We start from the raw sequence: 13,754 nt of genomic DNA, 5'->3' as shown, positions 1-13,754 counted from the left end.
CGGAACCTCTGCTCCCTATCGCATACTTCCCCCTCAACCTCCCCGCTCGTAGCATCTCGCAAGCTGCGAAGAATGCACTGCAGCAGTAGGCCTTGCGCCCCGCCAAACCTAGCTGCAACCATAAAAATCCTTAAAATCTTCAAATTTGTAAAATTTTTTCGTTTATTAAAAGCAGATTAAAAGAATATGAAGGGCCGTCAAAAATCAACCCTTTACGGCCACTAAAACTTATTCCAGCTTATTTTAATTTTTTCGGGTTAGTGTTGGTGAATCGCACGTTTTGACGGAGGGAGAGAGACGAAGAAGAGAAGAGAGATCGCGCGAGAGCTTGATCGATTGATCTGGTCAGAACATGAATTCGACTGCGCAACAGCCGCAATTTCGGTATACGCAGCCCCCTTCCAAGGTGCTTCACCTGCGCAACCTTCCCTGGGAGTGTAGCGAGGAGGAGCTCATTCAGCTCTGCAAGCCCTTCGGCAAAATCGTCAACATCAAATGCAACGTGGGTGCCAACCGCAACCGTTTGTATGTATCCTTCTGCTTTTAAAAGCTCTAAGTTTCAGCATGGATTGTATAAATCGTTGGACAGTGTCGTTAAGCTTTCAGTTGAAAGATTTTCTTGTTTTCCTTTTGTCATGCGATTGTTCAATCAGAGTATTCCTGCACTTGATGAACGCACTTGGGGTTAGGGAACATCATCATTTGCTCGTGCAAAACACAAACATATAAGCTTAGACTGTTGGTAATGACACTTATCTAGGATCTTGAAATGTTTTAAAATATTATTTGGCAGGATATGGTTTTGATTATGGTGCAAATTAAGTTTTTGCAAAACTATCGATTTCTCTGTTTGAACAACAAAATTGGAGCTCCAACCAGATTTATTAACAGTGTTGTAAATCTACCATGTGGACATGCAAAGCTCTTGCAAATATTTCAAACTTGGATTCACTCTTATAGATGGTAGCATTACATTGGTTTAAATGTTTCTGGTGAGAGTCATATGATTATATTTGCCGAAGATGTGGGATAATGGTTAGACTTCTTTTGAATCTCTTATTTTATGTAGTTTCTACTATTTAGGAGCTTGAAAGCTTGTCTTGTCTGATTTTAAATTTGTTTTCCTCCTATGTGTGTGTTGTGATCAAATAGTGGTTGTGTTATTTGAGTCTGTTAAAGGATTTTTGTGAGCAACTGCAGAGAAGGGCCGATAGATGGATAGATAGATATATATATATATATATAGAGAGAGAGAGAGAGAGAGAGAGAGAGAGAGAGAGAGAGAGAGAGAGAGAGAGAGAGAGAGAGAGAGAGAGAGAGAGAGAGAGAGAGAGAGAGAGAGAGAGAGAGAGAGAGAGAGAGAGAGAGAGAGAGAGAGAGAGAGAGAGAGAGAGAGAGAGAGAGAGAGAGAGAGAGAGATGGATGGAGATGAAATGAAATGAAATGTTATATGAACGTATTCGAAAGGCCAAAATGACCTATGAGACCAGAAAGTTACAATTGGTGAATCTGATACCATGGCTGAGTACGGAAAATACGAAGAATTCAAAAGTAAAACTAAAACACTAAAACACTAAGGAAATGAATCTGAAGCTGACCTGGAATTGAAACTAGATAGAGGGAGGGGGGTGGTTGGTTCAAATGAAATCATTCATCGGTCGTTGTCGAATCTCATCAATATCCTCCATGGTCAGTACTCCGACCGGGCGTCTTGCATGTCGAGCTAGAGTGATCTGGATCTTTTGTTGCAGCCTTCGTCGATGGTGGGAGGCCCCCCGGAGTCGTGGCGTCTGGATCTGCCTAGTTCAATAGCTCGATCAATCAACGTACCTCTAGTGTGGGTGGGCTCTGAGATCTGCTGTGATGACTTCTCCTCTCGTTCTCCCCTGGCTGGTGTAAAGAAATCTGTGATCTGTCTCTGAGATTGTCTCTCCCTTGATGTTCTGTGCAGGCTCTCCCTAAGTCTGCGCAGCTCTAGTAGAAACAATTCGAGACATCTCTGATCCTCGTATTTCATGACTCTAGAAAATGGTCCAAAACCTACTCTGAACAGACAATGGAAGCGGTCTCGTATCTCACAGTACGCCGGGCAATGACGTGTAGTGCAGCTCAGAGCTCTGTCTCTAGCTCTAAGCGACATAAGTGACATATCTTGGCCCCTGCTAGTACTCCTTGAAATCAGCCAGTCTCAATGTGGGGCTGATGTGAAGATGTGCGTATCTACCTAATAGCGCATCGTATCCCACGAGATAAGTGCGTATCCATGTATGCAGGCCTAGTCACAAAACCGTCCTCCGTGAGTTGGAGAAGATGCTCTCTGTAGAAGGCCATCTTCGTGCCCAAATCCTTTGTCGGTTGTATCCGTGTGCTCCTGGTATCTAGCTGAATCAGATCCTGACGTATGAGTATGGTGATCTTTGTTCGTGTGAGAGACAGGCAAGGTGCCTCTAGGGAGTACTGAAATGGAGGCAATCTATCCATGCTGAAACCATGTGAGTGAAACCATGCTGTCATCTGTCCATACCAACATGGTGTATCGCCTTGTAGCGCTAGTTGTCGAGATGACTCTAGGGCAAGCTGAGCATATCTGTCTCTGGGGATGTCCCATAAATTGTGTATAAAGGATACTGATCTAGTCAATGCCTCGACCATGGGGGGGGGGGACAGCTAGCTCGGCTCGGATAATCTCTTGCGGCACTGAGGCCTTAGCTCGAATCATTCGAGCAATCATAGAGACCAGAGGCCTCTCCATATATCTCCATCCATCTGTGCTGCGAGATCTCCCATGATGATCTATTGAGGGTCCCCATACCTGAACTCCGTAGAGCATAGCTGAGGTCACTAGAGTGTCAAAAAGCCAGAGCTTTATTCGCGGTTCCTGAAACTGAATCTGCGAACATATCTTCTCCAATCCTCCCAAGGCTGCATAGGCTCTCGTCAATCTAGTCTCTGATGCTCTCCTCAGTGAAAACACCGGTCCATTGAAGACTACTTGTCACAAGACGGGCACCACATGCCAATAGAAAAGAACAGACTGAACAGGCTTTTAGCACTTCAATTAATATAGAACTGAGAGAGATGACACGCGACACGGACTGGCGGAATTTTACCCCAGAGAGTATTGGCCCAAACCTTGGCGCCCTTTTCGGTATTTCTTTATATTGCATCAACACAATACACGCCGGTACTCCAGACTCTGCACCTTCGCCAGGAAGCATGCAGAGAATGAGCCCTAACCTCATATTTAAAGGCCCTAGGCCCCAAAAGCAGTTTACAGTAAAAAGCCTTCAAAGTCAAAAGCTTCTGGTCCAAAAGCAAAGCCAAAAAGCTGCTATTGTAATTTACGGAAATCCGTACAGCTGCCACGTCATCAGCCAACGCAAAACGCAGAAATCCGTACAGCTTGCCACGTGGTCTGCCACGTCATCAATTTTTGCGTGTAGATCCTGCTTTATTTTAGTTTCTTATGTCACTAGGGCCCCATCGAACGGGATCCCCATAAGTTGGTAGGACTTCTTCTTCAGTTACTTGTTCTTCTTAGGGTTTAGGCCCCTCGGCCGACATCTGCAAGTTGGCTCCCTTCTTCAAGGCTTTGACACGTCAGCAGTTTGTGACACTACCCCAAGATAGGTGTATGCATCTGTGTACTCCACAGTCTTTTGGCCATACGTAAATGTGGGTGCTGACCTCTTGACCCACTGTGGTGTGGTGTTGAAAACCATAACTTTGGGTTTCCCAAGGTTGATAGATAATCCACTGTCACGAGCTAATGTGTGCAAAGCATTTAAATGACGCTGCATCCCCTCTGGAGAGTCAGAAATCAACACAATATCATCAGCATATAGTAACAAGGGAACAAATGTCCCTGCTAGCTGAGCCCCTCTGTCTCCTTGTCGCTCTACATAGTCTCAAAACTCATCCACATATATCCCAAAAAGAGTCGGAGATAGGGGGCATCCCTCCAATAGTGGAGTGGACCATTGCAGGCATTCCCTCAGTAGTGCGTACCCGCCCCATCACTGTCTTGTATAAAAGCCAAAATACCCCATATTAGCTCTATAGGCACACCCATGTCCTGTAATCTGCGTATAAGGCCTGTGTCACACTGGGGCAGGCAAATGTTGGCCATGCCTAGGTGGCCGACTCTCATTTGCGAAGGAAAAAGGAAAGGATGGCCTGCAGCTTTTGCCAGAGGGGCGGGCAAGAGAGCCCGGCCAACTTGTGAGGGAAGCGGCCAGCTGCAAAAAGTGCGCGCGCGAACGAAGCTTAGAGGTTTTGAGCTCTGCTCGTCAGCCTGATACACGGACGCTCTACCACTTGGCTACACCCTATTTGTTGGAGACCTTGGTCATTGATAACCCGGTGTGACTGTGTTTGCCTGGCCACCTTCCAAAAAGTGGTGTGGGTGCCTGTCCCAGTGTGACACATGCCTAAGTCTGGCTCTTGGCACTGTGTCAAAAGCTTTGCAGAAATCCAGAAAGCTACAATAGATCCTCTTGCCATGGTGTCTACCCTCCTCAATAATGGCTCTGAGTGTCAGAATCTGGTCAAGTGGAGAAACCTCTCCTGAATCTTGCCTGCTGTGGTGCTCGTATGCCGTCTCGCTCTGCCCATCTATTCAGCTCCTGCTCAAGAACGGATGCATACAACCTAGCCAATGTGTGACCAACCATGATGGTGCGGTAATTCTCGGGAATCATGGGATCTCCCGACTTGAAAATAGGCACAATCGTGGACATACTCCAAGTCTCAGGGAAGCCTTCATACATGGCTCGATTAAACATCATAGCAAGAAGCTCTGCAAGCATATCTCTGGCATGGATGAAGTGCTCTGCTACTAGACCATCATGATCATGTGCTCTCTCTGTCTTCATCTTTTTCAATGGATTTCCTTATCCTCTCGGTAATAAAGAAAGTACATGTCTCAGGGCATGTCTCTAGTGGGTCCGACAAAGGTGGCTGCCCTGATGCTGTGTAGAGAGACGTGGCATATTATAAGGTGCGGCGGAAGTGAATGTTGAACTTTGCTCAAGATGAGTTGTGAGGATTCTAGGTGCTAATCCTTAATTAAGTACTTAAACTCATGATTAAGACTTAAGAAACTTGAACTGTACTCAAGACAAGACTTAGAAGACTATGTGTTTGATTGATTGATTGACTGTGTGATACAAGGGCTCCTTATATAGGAGACGAAAGACATAAATGAAAAGACACGTCTCATGGTGTAGAGACGCGACTTTAGACGTAAAGACATCCTTTAGGCGAAGAGTTGCAACCATTGGGTGAAGAGTCGCACCCGTAGAGCAGGGTGTGACCAGTCGTCGAAGGAGTGGCTTTTGGTGAAGAGACACGTCTTATGGGCGAAGGGGTGTGATCATCCAAGCGCATGGGGTCCTCCTTGGCCAAACCTTTCGAACAGCTTTTGTTCGTTCAGAAACATGTAAGAGAAGCGAGAAAAGTTCAAAGTAAGAGCACCGTACGCGAAAGTGTGAAACCCTTGTATGCGGCAATAGCAAAACATGGGTTTGAGTCTTTCCGTTGTTTTCCCATTGAGCACATAGAAGGTAATTTTAGAAACTCTAAAGAGTTCTATAAATCAGCGTGGCCTCGAGAGTTGTTTTGGATGAGAACTTTGCATACTTTTTTCCCTAAAGGTTTCAACTTGGGAGGAAAGTCTTCTTTACGTAAAAATAAGACAATTTACCATAAGAAACCTATGCTTTGGCGAAGGCATCCCAAACCCGAGTTAGTTCTCCCTTCAAGTCAGTTTAAAAGAACTTGGATTCCTAAAGGTTCTCGTTCAGATCCGCCTTCTATCCCTGAAATCAATCCAGTTGTTTTGCACAACACTATTTCTAGTAGAGTACAAGGTCTCCCTAGGGCTTCAATCTTTAGAATTGAGAGTGATGACCCTTCTAACCATAGAATTTTTGCTTATAGAGATTTCAAACGGAGATTGATTTACCTATCTAGAGCCATGGATTTGGGTTCTTTTTCTTATAAAATATTTGAAAGGTATAATATAAGGATCCTATTTAAGCTCTTGTATATCCTTGAGAACTACTCTTATGAAGATTTGGAGCTAAGAGAGTCTCATAGTACTCAACTTCAAGTACTGTTAGGCAAATTTCTGAAGTCCAAATGTCCTAGTCTGAAAAATCCCTTGGTTGGAAAGAAAGATTTGTTGATAACTATCTTTACCTCCCCTGACTTAGACAAGATTGGATTAAGCTCTATTTTGAGATCTCAAGAAGCTTTGGATGCTCTCCCTCCTTGTGTGAGAAAGGTATGGAACCATCCTGTTGTAGCTTTCAAATATGTGAAAACTTTAGGACAAAAAGCTTTCAACTATAGTGACATAGGACGTAATCTTAAAAAGCAAGAGAGGCTTGCAATCTCAAGTATTGATTGCCCTTGTAGTAAAACTGCCTTTTCTTCTTATGTAAATGGAGCTTTGGGTCATATAGTTATTGCCGATTGTTCTATCCTTCCTTCGGATTCCTTGAAAGACCTTTTCTCAAGAGGTACTAAATATAGGCTCCCTTCCTCAAACGACTCTTGCCTTCTCAAAGCCATAGAAAAAGGAATTTCTAGTTTCGTAGTAAAGTTTGAGGAGTCTTTAGGAGTTCAAGGTATTTTTACCCATTGGAAGTCTGTAATCCTCAAGAAAGCTTCTTTGAAATTAGCATCTTGCTCTCGGAACGTTTCTTCAGGAAGGAACAACTTATCTTCTTATGATCGTGATGCTCTTAGGAAATTTCATCTTGATTTTGTAATCTCTTATTTAGATAAGTGCTCTAATAACTTTGTTGTTACGTGCAAAAAGTTCTATTTAGAATGCTTGTTAGGTGAAGTAAACTCTCAGACTTATAGTGATTGTGATCTTTCAGTGCAAGAGGTTATCTTGAAACATCAAGACTTTTGTAAGTCTTTTGGTTTCAAGTGCTAGCCTAAATTACCTTTTTTATATACCGTTTGGAAGTTCCACAAGAACCCTATAAAGCCTAGATTTATAGTTGCTTCTTGGAACACCTCTTTGACCGAGGTTTCAAAATGGCTTAGTTATTGTTTCAAAGCCATTTTACCTAGCGTAAATGAATTGTGGAATAATATGCTTAAGGAAGCAGACGTACCTACCAATTCAAGTTGGATTTTAAATGATTCACTAGGTGTGATTCCTGTTTTAAAGTTTTTGAACTCTTCAAGAAGCCTTAAGGAGAAATCTTCTCCTTTATGTCTCCAAACTTTTGACTTTACAACGCTATACACGAAGCTAAATTTGGAGGACCTTAAATTTAGAGTCAAGTCTCTTATTTCAAAAGTTTTTGCGTACAAGCTTGAGAAGGATAGGTACAAGGCATTGCTAGTAGAAAAGTAAGCCTTGAACTTTGACTTCTTATGGCTGAAAAATAAGAATGTAGATGTAGACAAAGGAAGAAAGAGATTCACCAGGATTGTAGATGACATTGACATCATATCTTGGTTAGATTTTCTTTTGGACAATTTATATATAACCATCGGCGACTCTCTTTTCAAGCAAACAATTGGTATCTCTATGGGCACCAATTGTGCTGTTTTTCTTGCTAATTTCTATGTTTTTACTTATGAGTTTGATTTTATGGAGCGTCTTGTCCTTGCTAACACTTGCCCAATATTTTTGCATAAGTTGTGCAATGTAAGACGCTTTGTAGATGATCTTTTTGTCCCTGACGTTCCTTCTTTTCAAGATTTTATGTACTTGAATTCGAGTTCTGTAGGCGGAGGAATTTATCCCAAGGAGTGTTGTGAACTTAACTGTACCACAAATAGTGATTGTTGTGCCTTTTTAGACCTTAAGATTTTTCAGACTCCCTTGGGATTAGAAGTAGATATCTATGATAAGCGCCTTGAACTAGAATATGCCAATCTAAAAATCATCCTCATGCCTCACATTTCTTCGAACATTTCTCTTTTAGCTAAGTACGGTGTCATTTGCTCTCAACTATTTAGATTTTCTCGTCTTTGTTCTAGTAAATCTACTTTTGTTGTTCAATCTTGCCATCTTATTTCTTTACTAGTTGAAAAAGGATACTCATTCAAAAGAATCATGAAAAAAGTTCGTTCATTTTTGCATCGTAGTAAGTTTATTTTTAGTGTTTCTTCCTTTGGAATGTTCAAGATAATCAGTAGTAAATTCAATAGAAGTGGGGAGCTAAAAAGCCCACTTATTGTTTGACTTAATAACACCTTATGTTGTTGTTTTGATCTTTAGCGCTTCTAGTATTTTCACTATAGCTTGACAATTGCTAGCCTTTATCATGGCTGAGTATGCCCATCACCTCCGGAGGGTGATAGAAACTCAGCTCGTTGGTTTTGTAGAGTACGTTCAAAGCATGAATGACCTCTATATAAACCTGCACCTACTATTGGGCAGTGACGACGTGAGTAGGGATGTTATAGCTGTTGTCCAAGCTATGCATGATAAAGGTGATAATCTTATGCTTTCTGTTTGGACAAGCAGTGAAGTTGAAATCACATATTGTCAAGTTTGGTTCTTTGCTCTTCGTAGGTTTGTAGTAGTATTCATTTTTCGATTTCATATTTAGCTTACTTGAGGACTTAAGAATGTGTTCCGTTATAAGTTGTGTGAAGTTTGATTTCTAGGATTAAGTTTTTAAGATGTCTTATCCTTTTTTCGCTTAAAGTTGAGTACTTGTTTTAAGCCAAGTAAGTTGCGTCAACTTATTTTACACATGCCTTTTCTAAAAACATTTTTAAGTTAATAATGTTTTGTTTTATCTAGTTTTGTTTCGAAGCAAACAAAGTGATTTAGTTTGTTTGTTTGTTTGTTTTTGTTTTTCTCTTCTTTTCGTGTGTCCCTTGCTTTTATAGTTTTATGAGTGCTTTATTCCCTCTTATAATTCGTGAGTTAAGACTATTCTGAACTTATGAAGGTATATAAGTATTGCAATGTAGTTAAGTCACAAACATGAAGCGCAGGGGTCCTCCTTGGTATGGCACTTCGCGCATCTGCATCGATGAGTAAGTATTGTAATGTAGTTAAGTCACAAACGTGACATTCCCTCCCATTTAAAATGAGAGCCCGTGTCAAAGAAGTCATCCGTGTCAAAGAAATGACTTCTGATGTTGATAGAACTCTGGAAAAGCATTGAATCTTCCAAAATCTTCAAATTTTGAGTTATCGAAAACCTTTGTCTTGAACCTTTGCTTCTCGTGAAACCTTTTTGCTTTGACTGCTAAATCCCATGTCATTGCATTATTCAAAGACTTTTTAAAGGAATCTAGCATAATCAGGTTGATTGCAACAAGAGATTGATCTTCAAAATTCTTCATGCGATGTAAGATTTCTGGTTCAAAATCTTCCAGTAATTGCGAAATATTTAGGGAAGAGGAAATCTTCTCAAGGTACTCTTCAGATGGGGTAACTTCAACTTTAGTAATCACTGGAGAGGACTTTGGCTTGAGACTGAATCATCTTTCAAGAATGAATCCCAAAATTCTTCAGAATCATCTTCAGGAACTGTCACTTCACGATTTGCAATTGGCATACCATCGTCCAGTAAAGAATCAAAGAAAGCATATTCGTCTTCAGACTCTGAATTTGCAACTATCTTCTTATCTTTGTCTTCATCAATTGATTCAGGAGAAGTTAATGAACTCCCAAATTCATCCGTAATAATATCTACATCTGTATCGGAAATCATATTCTCTTCATAATCCACTATATCATGTCGCTTGACTAGTATACGTGAGGCTTGAATCACTCTTTCCGCATGAGAAAGCCCGTGTAAAGTCAATTTACGTCCATCTTTTAACAAATTGATAGTATGTCCACGAAAGCTAATTGCTGGATCATATTGGAATAACCAATGTTGACCAAGAATCATGTCGTAATAAGATAAAGGCATGACTTCAAAATCCAGTTGATCTGCATAAGTTTGAATCTCGAACTGCAATTGTCGAACTGTCTGATCACAAGTCAAAATTGATCCATCTGCTAATTCCACATCATATAAGTGAGATGTCTTCTGAGTTGGTAAGCCAAGCTGTTGAACCATCTGAGTGTTGACGAAATTATTCGAGCATCCGCTGTCCACCAAAATATTGATGGAACGACCATTGAGTGTTCCAAAAAGGCTCAAGGCTTGCTTTGAGAGAGGCTCCAAAATTGAAGAATTGCACTGAGCATGCTTCATAAGAATAGTCGTATCCTCTGAGACACGAATCGTATTGACCACATATTTTCCTTTAACCTTAGCAGAATCTGGTTGTTCAAAATTTGATGATGTTTCCGCGTTGGAATTTCTTTTTGAATTAGACGGATTTGGTCTCTTTGGACATTGATACCATCTATGGTCACACCGCAAATTGTACATAATTCCTCCTTCTTTGAAGTCGAAGATCCATTTGACGAAGAGCCTTGCTAAGTTCGAGAAACAACAGGTCGACTTCAAGAAGTGTTTTCCGTATGCATCTCTTCCAAGCGAGTGTGAAGTGATGCGAGGCTTATGGAAAGTGTGGCCATCTGCTCCTTGATAAGAGTAAGGGCATCGTCAGATGGACCACCTCCGTCCTGAGAATTCGGCATGGTTACGTCTCAAAAAGAACTCGAATACGTGCAAGTTTTGTGAACAGGTTCTGGGACGGGTGCTCTGAGCGAAAACTCTCTTCCAAATGGGTTCCGGCTCTGGCGAATCTGGAATTATGATGACTTTGGAGCTCGAGTATCCGATATAATGAGCACTTCGTGTGCAAGAGGGGTTGCTGGTAGCGGGCGAAATCTCTGTCGGAACTTCATCTAAATACGGAAAAAGTATTTAACTGTGTTCCAACGGCACGTAGACTATAGAGGAGCAGCAAAGAACAAGCGCTAGAGGAGAGAGGGGGCAGCGTGGAAATCTGTGGCTATGCATGTTGATTTGGCAAATTTAATGTGATAAGGTGCTTTCACATGGGCCTTTTAATTATGGGATTTGGCCGGCCACCTTAACTTTAGAATAGTTAAATTTGCCGAGTGTAAAAGAAAGCTGCCATCGTTAAAATCTGCCCACCGTAAGAATAAAGGCCAGCCAATGCGTAGAAAAAAAAACCCAGCCAGCGTACGGAATTTGTTGCTGCTTGGGTCGCGTGGGAAAATTCTGCCGCTTGAAGCTTGCAACACTTGGGAAAAGATGCAAAATTGCTACCGCTTGAAGGTTGCAATGCTTGGGAAAAGATGCAAAAGTGTGCATTTCAGCCAGCTTGGATCGACCCCAAAGGGCACGGGAGCATGCAAGGGAGAATCTGCGGCCACCACTCCATCTCAACCCGGGTAAGCAATTGCTCGCAAATCAGCCACCAAAGGGCACGTGCATGTCTGGATGAGGTTGCGGAGAGGTTTACGTCAGGGGGTTTAAACACCTGCATCGCAAACTGCAATCTATCTTTCTTCTGCTTCCATGCAACTCCGGGAAGAGGGGGAGAGGGTAGCGGCGAGGGTGAGAGGCTCACAACCTTCAGGTCCCGGGAAAAAATTTGCTCTGATACCACTGTGACGATTCTAGGTGCTAATCCTTAATTAAGTACTTAAACTCATGATTAAGACTCAAGAAACTTGAACTGTACTCAAGACAAGACTTAGAAGACTCTGTGTTTGATTGATTGATTGACTGTGTGATACAACTTACAAGGGCTCCTTATATAGGAGATGAAGAGACATAAATGAAAAGACACGTTTCATGGTGAAGAGACGCTACTTTAGACGTAAAGACACATCCTTTCGGCGAAGAGCTGCAACCATTGGGCGAAGAGTCGCATTCTTAGAGCGAAGGGGTGTGACCAGTCGTCGAAGGAGTGTGGCCTTTGGTGAAGAGACACGTCTTTTGGGCGAAGGGGTGTGACCATCCAAGCGCAGGGGTCCTCCTTGGCATGGCACTTCGCGTATCTGCATCAATGAGTAAGTATTGTAATGTAGTTAAGTCACAAACGTGAAGCGCAGGGGTCCTCCTTGGCATGGCACTTTGCGTATCTGCATCAATGAGTAAGTATTATAATGTAGTTAAGTCACAAACGTGACATGAGTGCTCCGAACTGTGCTCAAGGGTTCCTTTTACTTACGGAAGGGAGAGCCTTCCGTTCCTTTAGTGAGAGAGTGCAAATGATCACAAACAAAGTGGATAAACACTGTGAATGAAGGTGCTGAGACTAAGAGATAGAGAGAGAAGAATACGACGCCAGAATGTTGTCAAACCCTCCTCCGAAGGCCCCACTCTCTATGGCGAGAGCGGTCTACTATTGATTGCACAAATCTCTACAATGCTTTGGACTTGTGGACAATGTCGACGACGATGAGACGAGCTGAAATCTAAAAATGCTAGTGGCTGAAATCTGCCAATCTTTATTTGCTGAATTCTGACTCTATGTCGATGACGACGATGCACGACGACGCGCTGAAAACGCAGATGCTGAAATTTGTGTTTTTTGAGCTGAAACTGCAAACTACGCTGGATCTGACCGTGGGGCGAGGATCTGTTGCGAGAAGGTGAGATTTGCAAGGTTCGGGGGTTCTACCGCGGAGTCTTGATGCTGAAAATCGAAAACACTGGTGCTAATTGAGGTTCTGTGTCACAAGACGGGCACCGCGTGCCAATAGAAAAGAACAGACTGAACAAACTTTTAGCACTTTAATAACAACTGAAATGAAAGAGAGACGACACGTGACACAAAGTGGCGGAATTCCACCCCAGAGAGTATTGGCCCCAAACCTTGGCGCCCCTTTCGGTATTTCTTTATATTGCATCAACACAGTACAAGCAGGTACTTCAGACTCTGCACCTTTGCCAGGAAGCATGCCAGAGAATGAGCCCTAACCTCATATTTGAAGGCCCTAGGTCCCTAAAGCAATTTACAGTAAAAAGCCTTCAAACTCAAAAGCATCTGGTCCAAAAGCAAAGCCAAAAAGCTGCCAGCGTAAATCACGGAAATCCGTACAGCTTGCCACGTCATTAGCCAGCGCAAAATACAAAAATCGGTACAGCCTGCCACGTCATCATGTCAGCGTAATTTTTGAAAATCTGCCACGTCATCAGTTTGTTACATTCTGTGGCGATGAATCTGCAAAACATTGAGTTGCTCTGCTGATCCAAAAACGCTAGACTGAATTCTGTCTTGCTGATGCAAATCTGCTAATGCTGGGGCTGATCTGTGGTCTTATGTCGCCAGGCTCTGCAATGCAAAACGCTGGGCTTGTTCTGCTGAAAACGCTAGCTGTGTTGATGCAGAAACGTTATGGGTCATCTGCTCCAAAAACGCAAGGTTTTGGCGAGTGAGGGAAACCAAGTCTCACAGTATCTGGAGCCCTACGGGACTCTTGGGCACTGTCATGCCCCTACGGGGTCCGCCAGGGATCCCTTGGATAAACTAACAAGGGTGCAAATTCTAAAAGATTGAACAGGCTCTCCATTCCCGAGGCGGTGTCTAAGGTCTCAAATTGAGATTGAAATTAGTGACAAAAGCTTCACCTTGCCTTGCGAGAGTAGATGCCCGACCCCCCGGCTCGCTAAAGTTTAAAAAAAGCTAGTTGTCCTGTGGGGTCCCTGTTGAGAAGGTGTGTTAGGTGCAGCGGAATGATTGTTTGCGCTTTGCTCAAGATGAGTGCTCCGAACTGTGCTCAAGGTTCCTTTTAGTTCTTATGGAAGGTAGAGCCTTTTGTTCCTTATGGAGAGTGCTATGATCACGACCAAAATGAGTGGATATTGTGCGTGCAAGTGTATGAG

General features: G+C 42.7%; 1 protein-coding gene across 4 annotated transcripts in view; it reads left to right on the top strand.

Moving 5' to 3' along the window:
* Window positions 1-252: 252 nt before the first annotated feature.
* LOC147420955 (polypyrimidine tract-binding protein homolog 1-like) overlaps window positions 253-13,754 on the top strand; it is a 61,447-nt gene continuing 47,945 nt past the window's right edge. The window contains exons 1-2 of one of the 4 annotated variants that reach the window (XM_086504383.1): window positions 406-525; window positions 654-742. Coding sequence is in view for 3 of the 4 variants with exons in the window: in XM_086504381.1 (XP_086360507.1) it covers window positions 353-502 (150 nt within the window). In the remaining variant the exon portion in view is untranslated. Of the gene's footprint in view, window positions 526-653; window positions 743-13,754 lie in introns of all 4 variants that reach the window. The other 3 variants (XM_086504381.1, XM_086504382.1, XM_086504386.1) reach the window with 3 other exon arrangements.

This window comes from Adiantum capillus-veneris, chromosome 28 (genome assembly GCF_014529385.1).
Source record: "Adiantum capillus-veneris isolate H3 chromosome 28, ASM1452938v2, whole genome shotgun sequence".
NCBI lineage: Eukaryota > Viridiplantae > Streptophyta > Polypodiopsida > Polypodiales > Pteridaceae > Adiantum > Adiantum capillus-veneris.
The sequence above is the reverse complement of the archived record's forward strand: the minus strand, read 5'-3'. Positions and strand labels throughout refer to the sequence as shown.